Here is a 13136-nt window from a genome sequence, read left to right as displayed (position 1 = left end):
TTAACAAGTTTCATCCTTCTGTTAGTTAAAATTTAAAAACAAATGGACTAAACAAGAATATACTTTAGATGAATAGTTCTTCGTACTTTCATTTTCGTTTTTAAGTTTCTTTAGATTGCAAGAAAATTAATAAAAACTTCGGGGTTTAATTGACAAAGGTCATCCAACTTATAGTAGGCGTTTAGCCGTGTTCAAATATTTTTTTCACTTTATTTGAAATTTTTAAGTTGGAGTTGAAGATAGAGTTGTGTTTGGCGAGGTTGTGAAAATAATATTTGGTTGTTTAAGCCCGTTTGCTACAAGAATTATTCTTTATTCGAATTTTTTTCATTTTTTTTTCTAATCACACAATTTTTAAAAATTAATCACAACTTGAAGTTGTATTTCTAATACCAAAAACTTAAAAAAAAATTCACTTTTTTACAACTACATTTCACCAAAAACTACAATTTCAAAAACTATGGTCAAACACAACTCCAACTCCAACTCCAAAATTCCAAAAAAAAAAAAAAATGATTTTTTTTTTTTTGTATCTATGGACAAGCTGGCAAATGTATTGAAAGTGAAAAAATTGAAATAAGGTTTTAGGCCAAGTTTTTCAAATTTCAAATACAAATTTTGAAATTTTAAATTTTCACGCTTCAAATTCTGATCACAAATAAAGTGAAATAATTTTCAGGAAAATTTGAAAATTCTCATGGCCAAAGGGGTCATAGTATTATTGCAGAAAAAGTCACAAGCTAACTTTTTCTAATCATAAATCACTTAATTTTCATTAAAAAATTATTTTTGGTCATTTTTCAATAAAATTGATCGGTAAGTTTCTTATCTAATTAACAATTTATTTTTAAACTTAAAAAAATCATTAAGATAAATAAAATACACAATCCGACCTGATCAAACTTTTTTAACTTTTATAAGCGGATAGTTAGAAGTCTCTCCTTCCACCAGAAAGAAGTTTATGGTGCCTAGTTCTAGTGAGGATATGGTAGTGGTAGGTCATTCTAATAATTAAACAACTATGACAGATAAGGACTGGCATTTTAATTACGTTCACAGCTTGAATTGTCAATAATATATTGTACTTATCTCTTCTACTAGTATTCCTTGCTATATTAATTTAATTGTTGACCATTTCCACACCTCTCGTGCGAAATGATAGAGGAAATAGAATCTCATCTCTTTACTTCTGATTTGAATACTAATAAAATATCTTTTCAGCATCTACTTATGCCTTTTTTCATATCTCTTATGTGTAAAAAATGAAGATCTCCTGTAAAAAGGTCATAAAACTAAAAAAAATTTATAAAGGGCCAAAAATCCATTTCTTCCGGTGGAGGAAATTAACCGCCCTTTAATTTACTCAATCTTAGCAGTTCTTCTTCGTTTTGCCTTAGTACTACATCAGCTTGTCAACATCCAAAATGGAAATTAAGACAATCACTTAACGTGATTGCAATTTTCTGGAACTGACTGGCCTTCATCCCTAATCCTTAATAATGGCAAAGATGTGATCAACGTGAGATATATAAGAACATCTTGAGAAATCCACCCTTTATTCGTTTTTTCCTTCTTGGCAAAAAAATTTCTTTTTATTAATTTCAAGCAATTGTATAATTCATTATTATTTTTTCTACAATAAGTAAAAACGAGCCCACCATTAAAACTGATACCCCAAAGAAAGGACGAACAGGTACATAGTCCATAACCAAACCAAATCCGTAACTATTGCAGCGTCAATTTTTATTTTTTATTTTTTGTTAAAGAGAAATAACAACAAGAAAATAGCTCGAAACTAGGCGAGGGAAGGAGACCCATCTACATCTCCTGCAGACGTGAAGAAATCTTTAGAAGGCACGTGTGAATACTAGTCAAAGCGAGATTTTTGACTAAAAGCCAAATTGGCTCCCATCAACAACCGAATTAGCTTTAAACCATAACATAAATATGAGCGACGAAGAACACGTAGTTCTGGCACAAGAGGTGACGAATGCATTGAAAATATCACCATTCCGATGAGGCACAGCTTCTTCTAGCTCGCAGACCCGAACTACATTAGCATTATCAATTTGCAAGGCAACTCGGCGCAACCCCTATCCCAAAGCTTCACCGGGCGGTGAGAACTCCTATACTCTCCCTCTAAAACCATGTACAAACTCCCTTGACCGAAAATCCTCCAAGCCACCGCTATCGAATCACGAAATACAATCGCCAACAGCTCATCAAAATACTCTCGAAGAGAGCCCCATCCGTGTTCAAAGCTACACCCAACGTTAGAGGTGACCGGCCGAACGGAACTATGTCGCATTATTATTAGAACTTCCACAGTATTCTTCAACGAAAGCTAGAAGTAGTTACTGCTTTCCAACCATGCTAACAAGGGCTATTATCTTTTTGTCGACCGAAAGATACTCATTTTGAAAAGAGCATTATTACGCCACATCCAAATTTTCCGGCAAATAGTGTGTGTATCCAAGAGGATTCTCCAATTATCTTCTTTAACTCCTTGAATTTAGACATTAATTTGTCGATGTGCTCAATCATGGATACCAAGAGTAAAGCAACCGAAACATGTCATTCTAGTATCAAGAATACGAACGGAAGATAAGTCTTGTTATGAATGCAATCTCGCAAAACATAAATACGTACTTTTTTTTTTGCCTCCATAAGTCGTGCAAAGTACCTGGGTAAGACGTCTGCGATATCTCTCCAAATTTGTAAGGATTCTACCTTTGCCACACAATCAAATGAATACTCGAATTTTTTCAAAGTCTTTGGGACCAACCCCGCATTAATTTCCGCATTCTATCGAAAGAAGATGCTCGTAATTGCTAAGAACCTCATACATCGAGGAAGCTCGCGAAGGCACCACTACTAGTATTTCTCCAGAAAAATTCATAAATGACTTAAAATCCATAAACAAAATATAGAAATGAAATGACTAGAACATATGTGCATCAACAGGTAAGTAGAGACTTTGCTTCCACAGGATGAACCTCCAGGAGCAGAAATACCAACAATGACCATATCAAAATGAACATATCAATATGAGACTGCATAACATCTATTATCTTGACATTTTCTACATCAGCAGAGTTAGGAGGCCGAATTGGTGGAAGTGACCAACCTTTTTAGACCGCAGATCAGGAGGTTTGCTATCACTAAATTTAGAGGTGGCCAATTTAGTGACGAACAACAATGGAGTTATTCTTTGACTGAGGTAATAGTGGGCACAGAGTTGTCACCGCTTTATGCACTGAGGAGTCTAGGACCGAAGAAATCAAATTTGGCACTGTGGAAGACCTAGGGAAAGTAATCGGTTGTCATGAAAGAGGCGATTATGGTCCACCATATTATGCTTAGAAATCAGTGTGTGTCAACACTTGTCTCATTCACTTCAACAGCAATCGCCCTATTTTCATTTAGATGCTCAACCACCCTAGGAGAAGACCTGGAGGGACCTTTTTTGTTGCCTTTTGGTGACTTTTGCGCAAATGGAGATGATTGAGATTGCACATTAGAACTATTTGTATCACCGGAGAACGTTTCATTTTCAAAAACGGATTCTTAATGGGCTTGATCTTCTACCTCCAAACCATCCGAGCAAATCGAGAGGTGTTAGAATCATATTTAGCTCCTTTGTTACTTGTTGCTTTTCACTATTTTACGCATTAGCTTTTCATGGACGACATTCAGGATATCCAGGGACCATAAATACTATCCTCTCAGAAAATAATTTCTCCACCACCTCCTGAATTAGCGGCTTTGTCTGATTCGTTTGGAGGTTTATTCACATTAGCAGGATTATCCCCACAAAGATTAATGGTATGCCCAAATTTACCACAATGAAAACAAATATCTGGTAGTCCCTCGTATGCAACTTTTTGAGTTTTTCCTTTAAACTCAAACTAAGAGATTAAGGGTTTAGTCAGATCCACCTCCACCGCAATCTTAGCAAAACGTGCCCTATCACACATTGAGCAGTATTGTAGTCGATTTTAACAAGAGGGCCAATTTTATTTCCAAGTGCTCTCAAAATCTTCTTGTGGTATAAGTGGATGGGAAGCCCTGGAAAGCTAACCCAAGCTACATAGAATTAATTCAATCGTCACGTCAAAAAAAAAAACTGTTTCCATGGTTGAACCACCAAACCTAGAACAATCCACAGTCCATCCAACAAAACATGTATGTAGTCATCTTTGGAATCAAACTGTACTAGGTAATAATTTCTGCTCAAGATCAATCACTTTTCATGCATCCCTTTTTAGGCTTCCATAACTTTCCAGCCTTTTCACGAAAATTTAAAAAGTCAATTTCCTTGCCCAGCATTTTCACCACTACAGATTATTGCCAAGGTTTCGCAATTTTCTTTTCGAAATCCTCATCCTCTTCCAGCGTCAAATTAATTTGTCGACTACAGGTTCAGGTCTAATTACGGTAATGATGGACATGGTTTTGGTATCAAACAGGTTCTCATCCAGCTCGTCCATATTATCAGTATTTTAAAAAAAAAAAAATACACATTTATGAAAATATTTGCTAAGAGTATCTGTTAAAATTACCATTCGTGATGTAACTAATACCCTACTAATTTGAGCGGTAAGGATACATTTGGAAAGAGAAGTAATAATGAGTAATGACTTTAAAAAAATTCAAACATTCTGAAGTTAGACGATAGTCAACCTATCAGCCCGATCTAAAAAAAGAAAAGGAACACACAAACTAGTATTTTAGAAACAAATAAATTAGCTCTCAGACGAACATTAGCTGAAAACAAGCACCAGTTCCATAACTTCATCGACCGTGGTCCATTTTGAAACCTTTTGATTGTTAGATTCTAGCTGCGGGAATTCAGACTTCATAATAACTTTGATTTTCCTAGTAATTCAACAGTACAAGGCATTACCAATCATAAATGGCCTAGATGTCAACAACAATCTTTCCATCAAGTTGTGAGAAATCTTCGAAGAAGGCCTTAAAGTGCTCGTATGAATGTTTCACATCATCCACCGCGCACATTTCTCTTATGCTATGCATTGACCACTGCGGTGCTCCTACATCAACAGTTCGAATACCCACCCCGCTTGCCAATATAGGTCCAATAGTCGAGCCACATGGCATATCATTGCGAACCACAAAATCCTGCAAAAGAGCCTCTCAAACTTCTTAAAAATTACACTAATTATATGTGATGACATAAAACAAAACAGATGGCCACATAATAACTGTACATCCGTGATAAATGAACAACATAAAGATTTGACAAACAACAAAGGTGTCGGAAATTTATGACAGCTTGATATTTGGAAAATGTCAACCATTATTACATCTTCATATTGCCAGTTTCTGGGATGAAGTGTTTTAAAGATCCACTATTTTTCACTGACCTGAAGAGGGATGTTGTGCTTAGCAGCTATTTCTCTGAATATGAAGGAGGTGACTGCATTTGTGGCATATCGTTGATTAGCGTTGTGTTTTATAACAAGCCCACCATGAAATTTGGGTTGATGATTCTCTTCGTGCTTGTCCTGAAAAAAGAATTTAAATTAAGATGAAAGCCAAAAGATATTATAGTGTAGATAGTGACACACGAAACAACTTACCGAATAATTAGGATGCAAGGCATGTGCCATATCAGCAGAGACCAGGAAGCTCCTCTGGATCGCTTTCTGTATTAACTGAAGTGCAATGTACAATAATATCAGTGAGCCAGGAATAAACTTCAGTTCAAGCAACCAGAAAGTAATGAAGGTGTAACTACCGATCAGCCTCTGTCAATTAACCATGAAACATAAGATTTACATGCACTCACTAAAATAAGCTCTGAAAATATATTTTTTCCCAATTTGTTCTTTTTATTGTTCAAGCTCCTATGGATCGCTTTCTTTAGTAACTGAAGTGCAATGTACAATAATATCAGTGAGCCAGGAATAAACTTCAGTCAACCATGCAGAACGGCATGTGCCTTTGTATCACCATGAGACATTTACATGGAAGCTCTGAAAATATATTTTTCCCCAATTTATTCTTTTTATTGGATTGCATTTTTCTGCATATAAGATAGAACTGATAAAGAAAGTACGGAGAGCAATGTAGCATTATAATAATATCAGTGCTATCTGTCTCTATCAGTTTGTTAGAATATTTTAAATCCAGATACTTCACATTTTTCCTTAATTTCAATGAGAGATTCTATCAAAAGAAATTCTCTGACAGATAGTTTAGGTTAGGATTTAAACTAAATTAGTTTATCGTTTATGAAATATTTCATTAGGCCAAAGGCTAAAATAGGGTCATTTTTGTCCAACATGGCAATCTAGTAACCACTGTAGACATTACAGTAAAGAGAAGTGCTATCTTGTATTTTTTTCAACTAAGTGGACAAATAGGAAACATTGCAGACATTACAACTAAAGAGAATTAGGAGTACAAAACAAGACCAATATCAATATATCTTAGAAATTTCACAATTTTTCTCAATAGGATAGAGTTATCTAAAGTAATAATTCAGGCCTGCATGAAAATGCATTGTAAGAGCCCTGCTGCTTCTGGTTACAAGTTAACAAGCATATTCTGTGTCCATGAAACCAAAAAAAATAGGCAATTGAACATATTGCGGCAATATGGAGCAGTGAGATAGATCTATTCTATTGCTACCTTTGAATCTGGACTGAATGTACTTGTAATTCGTGAGAGAGCATCAAACATGACGGGCGATCCAGCTCCTTGTGCAGAATTAGACCCAACCTCTTCATGATCAAACAGAGCCACCATTCTTACACCAACCTCGTCCTCAAGACTATTTTCAGGAGAAGTAGCATCGATCAGTGCCTGACATCAACACCACCAAATTAGTTTCATTGCATGAATTTTAAACTAGAAGCACCATGATGGCATTTCATGTTGAACCATCTAGATTATGCAAGTTCACATAATATTTGAAGCAGGAACAGCAAAAGAATTACAGTTAAATGTGTTAGTGATCCTGTTACAAAAGACAACTAGCAAAGTATTCAATCTTTCTGATTAAATAGTTTGCCATTTCACTTTCATATTCTTTTCAAAGACTTCTAGGTTTGCTAAATTATCCCCTTCATAGGCTTTTCCTTGGTTTCCCTTCAATAAACTAAGGATTCAACATGATTTGAAGTAAAACCAGTTCCTGTTGTGCTGCTGTTTTGTCGATATACACCATCACGAAGTTAAATAAACCAACAACAACAACAACATAATCCCACCAAGGGTATAATCCCTACCTTTTGACAGGTAGGGAGGTTGTTTCCGATAGACCCCCGGCTCAAGGAGAGATGAAAAGGCATCATCAATAATAAACAGTAATAATACTCAGTAATAGCAGCAAAATAATAGGACGACGAAGTAAAAGAAACAATCAGATAGTGCTAGAGATAAGAACAAGCAATCCAAAGCAGTATGAAAGGCATGACAAAATACTATCGAAAGATAAGGACCTACAAGAGTAATACTACAACTACTAGTATACAAGGATAAGTAAGACAACACTCAACTACTTACTAACCCTCTGCCCTAATTCGTGTCCTCCATAACCTCTTATCTAAGGTCAATCCTCGGTAAGTCGGACCAGCGCCATGTTCTGTCTAATCACCTTTACCCAATACTTCTTCGGCCTACCTCTACCTCTCCTAAAACCGTCCCTAGCTAGCCTCTCACACCTCCGTATTGGGGCATCCGCGCATCTCCTCTACACATGCTCGAACCATCTCAATCTCGCTTCCCCAATCTTATCCTCCACAGAGGCCAGTCCCACCTTGCCCCGGATATCGTCATTTCTTATCCTATCTCTCCTAGAATGCCCACACATCCATCGCAGCATCCACATTTCCGCAACTTTCATCTTCTGAACGTGAAAGTTCTTGACTGGCCAACACTTTTCTCCATACAACGTAGTTGGTCTAACTACCACTCTGTAGAACTTGCCTTTTAAGTTTTGTTGGTACCTTCTTATCACACATGACTCCGGATGCAAGCCTCCATTTCATCCACCCAACACCAATATGATGTGTGACATCATCGTCAGTCTCTCTATTTCCTTGAATAATACACCCAAGATACTTGAAACTTCCTTTCTTTTAATAATACACCCAAGATACTTGAAACTTCCGAAAGGATTTTGTCTTTTGAACGGCTCCGAGTACCAAGCCTCACTTAGTGTGTCAACTTTCGATCGAGCATGCGTTACGCCACATTTTTAACTTGCTATCGATCTCCAGTATTTTGCCTTGTCCTTGCACTAACCCCGAACATTTCCTTTAGCTCGCTCAGGACCAGTGAGGGACGTGCGGCGAGTTCGAAAGGAAGCTTTGTTCTAACGACCAAAAAATTGCTTTAAGCTTATTTATCCCACTGGGATATCATTAATTCTTTGATTTGGAAAACCCCTACGATTAATGGTGCACTTACTAGTAAATATAAATTTTCGTTATATGTTTGAAAATAAGTGAGTCTCATAATGATATTGATGGTAGTTTTCATTACTTGCCCTTTATTAAGTATCGGTTAGATGAGAGAGCATGTCACTATCTCATGTGGCAGTTCATCAACTATCATATTACAAATTATCTCGTTAAGAACTAAATTTGTCCATCTGACAGAAAAACTTGATGACTAGGAGCTTATGGGGCATAATTTGAAAATAATATGAGCTAACGCTTAATTATTAGGTTGATAGTATTACAAGGGGCTGGAAATATGTAAAACCTGCTAAAGCACTTTCACCGACATACAACATGATATTGATGGTAAATCTTTAATGTTCAGTGAGGAGAGATACACACAGCATCAAGCCATCTTACAAATTATCTCCTAAATTTGTCCTCACATCCTGATGAGACTTATAACCAGAATTTAAAAAATAAGACACAATGCCTTATCTCAATCGCCCAACAACCTTGCATCTAAAAAACACAAAGACATGGCAAGCAAAAGATTACAAAAGGCATTATATGCTTTACCTCAAAGGTGACCCAGAAAGCATAGGCATGGACTAATACCTGAACTTGTTTTGCTAAAGCAACAAAAATGACAAAATAAAAGGCGAAGATATGAAGCAAAGAAACTTTGCAACTTCTCCCTTCTCAAACAAAGAAACTTTGCAACATCTCATAAAATATTGTATCCAATTTCTATATGTAAAGTATGCACATTGTATTTAACCATGCCTCTAATATAAATATGATGCCTTCTTCTAGTAAAATATCCATGAATAACTCACAATGAAACTTTCTGTATTCAGGCATCCTTTACCTTTAGAGAGCAGAATGACATGCATAAATTGTCCAGTCTTCCAGAAAAAATAAATTCCTTCATGGCACCAGCAATAACACTTGGCTGAGTGTCGCATGCTTGCAACTCAAAGTCACATATGTCACTTGGTTCACATCCAGCCTGAGCAGCAAGAAGCTGAAAGAAAAATAAAATAGCATGAAAATAAAACTGTAGCTTGATATACATCTTGAATATACTTCAAGCAATCTAAGAGAAACATTTAGCAACTCAGATTCATGAACACTAACATCCATAACGATTGCGATTTAAGCAATTTATGGTACCTGCAGAAGAAGGGAATGATGTTGCTCACCACCAGGATTTATCGTTTTACTGATCTTACTTCCATCATTTGCAGCTCCATTTTTAATAGAATCATCAGTGGAAGCTGGTTTATTAAGTTCAGCCTGCAAAATGATGTCATATAGATAATGAATGCAAATATCCTAACAGGACACAAGCTTATTCCGAAATAAAGAATCACAAAAAGTTATTAATAATTTTACTGTTTTATAATACTCCCTTGTCCCAATTTATATGACCCTCTTTCCATTTGAGATGTCCCGAAATTTTTTACTCCATTGCATTAATAATATTATTCTACAGAACTTTCACAAATCTGTTTTTGAATTAGCACAAATTAAACTTTCAAAGAAGATTACAAATTCATCTTACTATTCAACATTTAAACTTTGGTGCAACTTTCTCTATCAACCTAACTTTTCATCCATCTTAACTCTGCATCAAGTTAAACACCGTCAAATAAAATGGAACAAGAGAGTCACATTTTCTTTTAATCTATTTTCTTGTGGTATGTTCAGTCTGCTTAATGTATAATGTCCAAAGTGAGTTTACACATTTCAAGCAAGCATATGAAAAGGAGGGTATTTGCGGATGCTTCATGTCCAATAAAACAATATATTCAATTCAGATGATCTTCTGAAGTGCATGAAAAGGACCCACCAACATATGAAAAGCTTATCGAGCTAAGAATTTCAGGGTTAGGGGTTGCAGATGAATGCATGAACTACAAATGTACATATGCATGTAGGCAAGAACTAGAATTTTCTAGATGATGCTAACAAATTAAGAATCATAGCCGATGAGAAAACAAATTAGTTCATATCACAAACAAATCCCCCTACATTAAATGCTTTTTTGGAAAGGAAAGGAACCAAATTGATAAGAACAGAAGTACAGAGAAGAGAGCAAGGTGTCATCAAGGTAGACAAAATAATTATTTACACAAAGTTCCAATCACACTCGATCCTGAAATAAAGACTTAAACCATGAAAAATACACAAGCATCAAACATATGTAATGTAACATTACCTTAATTGATGTAGCCAATACTGGTAGAAGATGGCTCTGTGTGTTCACCTTAAATCCATCATTCACACCTCTGTAAATATAGGAATAAAACTGTAATAAATACTCTCATAAACCATAGGTGAAGATGATTTGGAGAAGAAAAAGATGTTCTGACTCGTTGAAGGTACAACTATGAAGCACATGATCATAATATGTTATGACTAATACGATGATGCAGATCCCTTTTGTTGATTTAGAAGATTTGAACAACATGAAAAAACAATTAGCATCTGTGGTCTCAATTGTACGTCATTTCACATACAAAGGTATAACCATGCTACATAAAACTCAGTACCTAAGCTAAGATCTTTTCTCTACATGTCTGCTCAAATACTGAAACCAAGAATTGTCACAAGTACTTCTAAATTTGATGAAGCTATTAACTGATTCAAAAAGAATAATTACATCTTATGAACTACATAGCAGTTCATAAGTCATAATTACCAGGACCAGTGGTGGAGCCACATGTAAACAAGGGAATTCAATCCAAAAATTACACATATAATCGGGTAAAAACAAAAAGTTTATGTCTATCTTAAAGTTTCTGAACCCCCTTGAAATAAAATACAGTAAAAAATAAAAAGCTTTTCGTGTAGTGGCAAAAAGTGGTTCAAAAATACTAGAGGTGGCATTTTTACATTATTTTGATAGAATTCCTGGCTCTGCCGCTGACCAAGACAATAACATGTTAAAGAGATGCTCAAAATTTTCTTTATTTCCAAATAGGCCCAAAGCTATTAGGCACACACAAGAAATGAAGGTTACATTAGAAATTTGAAACGCCAAGCACCCCAAGACTAATCTTGAAACATGCAACATCTGAAAAAGAGTTCATTTTCTTATGGTTTTACCTGTCTAAGTGAATTGCTAAAGTTGGAATTCGCATTATGGGCTCCTCAATTCTCACAAGCTTTTGCAAGTAAGATTCACAACCATCTTTCTTATTTCTTATCATCATCCTTCCAGCAATTGTTAAATCGCGATCAAACCATGTATGCCACAGACCACCACCATATGTTTGTACACCCACTTCCAGAAATCCACTTTTAATTACCTACAGCAATCCCAATCAATAAGAAGCATACACAAAAATTCAAAACTTAAACAAGCTTCAAAATCTGATTATTTTTTTACCTTTGAAACTGGCTTCAGCTTCACACAAGGACTATCAGTATGAGCACCAACTATGTGAAATCCATTTCCAGCAGCGTATCTAGAAATAAATTCATTTAATATTAACAATATATAAGAATAAACATAGCAAATGCATTTGCCGTTTTCTGCAAACCAATAGAACAGAAAACCTAAGAAAAATAAAAAGAATAAATTTTGGGGCATACTTTTTACCGAGAGCAAAAGCAACAATAGTAGAGTGGTTCCTAGTGAAGAAATACTTGTTGCCAGGTTTCAAATCCCAGTCTTCTCTTTCAAATATTTGTACATATCCTGCACTTTTAAGTCTCTTCTTTGCTTCATCTATAGAACCCCACCAAAGAAAAATCAAATAAAAAAACATAAATTAATTATTTTTTTTAAAAAGGAGATAAGAAATAAATCGAAGATTGATTTGATGGAATCAGGGAGAAAAGTAGAGTACCGACTGCATGAAAAGCAGTAGGAGAAGCGTTCAAGAAATCAATCAGATCGGCTGCTACTACTGCTGAACTCTCCATTCTTAGCGTCTTCAAACTCACTAGTTTCTTACACACTCCTTTTAGTTGCACTCAAAATTTTATTTAATTTGGACTAATCATCATCATCTATATATAAAGGGGTCGTTTAGTGCATGCTATAGGCTGCGATATCCGGTACTAATTTTTTATATCGTGTTTAGTAGGAAGGATAAATTTATGGAAAAGGACCAAAATTGTCCCCGAGCTTTGGAAAATAGTTCATTCATATCCTTCATTATACTTTAGGGCCAATTATCTTTCTGTTATCTTATGCGTCAATTACACCCTTATATACAAAAGTCACGCATTTATCACTCATCAGTCTCTTTAAAATTATTTTCCCCTCAAATAATTTTTTACCCACTAAAATAAACTAACCCGATCGATTTTTTTCCAGCCAAGGGGTAATGGGTTAGGTCCGTATTAGTTTGGCTGGAAAAAAAAATCGGGTCGGATTGAGTTATTTTAGTGGGTAAAAAATTATTTGAGGGAAAAATAATTTTGAAGAAATTTTGAGATGATACGTTGAAACTGTTGTACATAAGGTATAATTGACCCATTAAAGATAACTGGGTAAGGGTATAATTGGCCCTAAAGTATAACGAAGGGTATGGATGAACTATTTCCCAAAGTTTAGGGATAATTTTGGCCCTTTTCTGATAAATTTATCCTGCCAAATACAGTACAAAATGAAGCATAATTTAAAGTGTGGGATATCCCACCTTATCCCACTAAAGTTGGGATTATTTTATTCCATCTAGAGATATCCCACTAAGATTGGGATTATTT

General features: G+C 35.4%; 1 protein-coding gene across 1 annotated transcript; it reads right to left on the bottom strand.

Moving 5' to 3' along the window:
- Positions 1–4624: 4624 nt before the first annotated feature.
- Positions 4625–12441, bottom strand: LOC132056066 (probable aspartyl aminopeptidase). Its single transcript, XM_059448114.1, has 11 exons — positions 12272–12441; positions 12015–12150; positions 11809–11887; positions 11526–11728; positions 10636–10705; positions 9588–9710; positions 9283–9438; positions 6658–6831; positions 5604–5678; positions 5388–5528; positions 4625–5142 (listed from the first exon to the last, which is right to left on the bottom strand). Exons 1-11 carry the CDS (start codon positions 12345–12347, stop codon positions 4921–4923), a joined length of 1455 nt encoding a protein of 484 aa, XP_059304097.1. The 5' UTR covers positions 12348–12441; the 3' UTR covers positions 4625–4920.
- Between the last annotated feature and the right edge of the window lie 695 nt (positions 12442–13136).

The sequence above is a fragment of the Lycium ferocissimum genome, chromosome 5 (genome assembly GCF_029784015.1).
Source record: "Lycium ferocissimum isolate CSIRO_LF1 chromosome 5, AGI_CSIRO_Lferr_CH_V1, whole genome shotgun sequence".
In the NCBI taxonomy this organism is placed as follows: Eukaryota; Viridiplantae; Streptophyta; class Magnoliopsida; order Solanales; family Solanaceae; genus Lycium; species Lycium ferocissimum.
The sequence above is the reverse complement of the archived record's forward strand: the minus strand, read 5'-3'. Positions and strand labels throughout refer to the sequence as shown.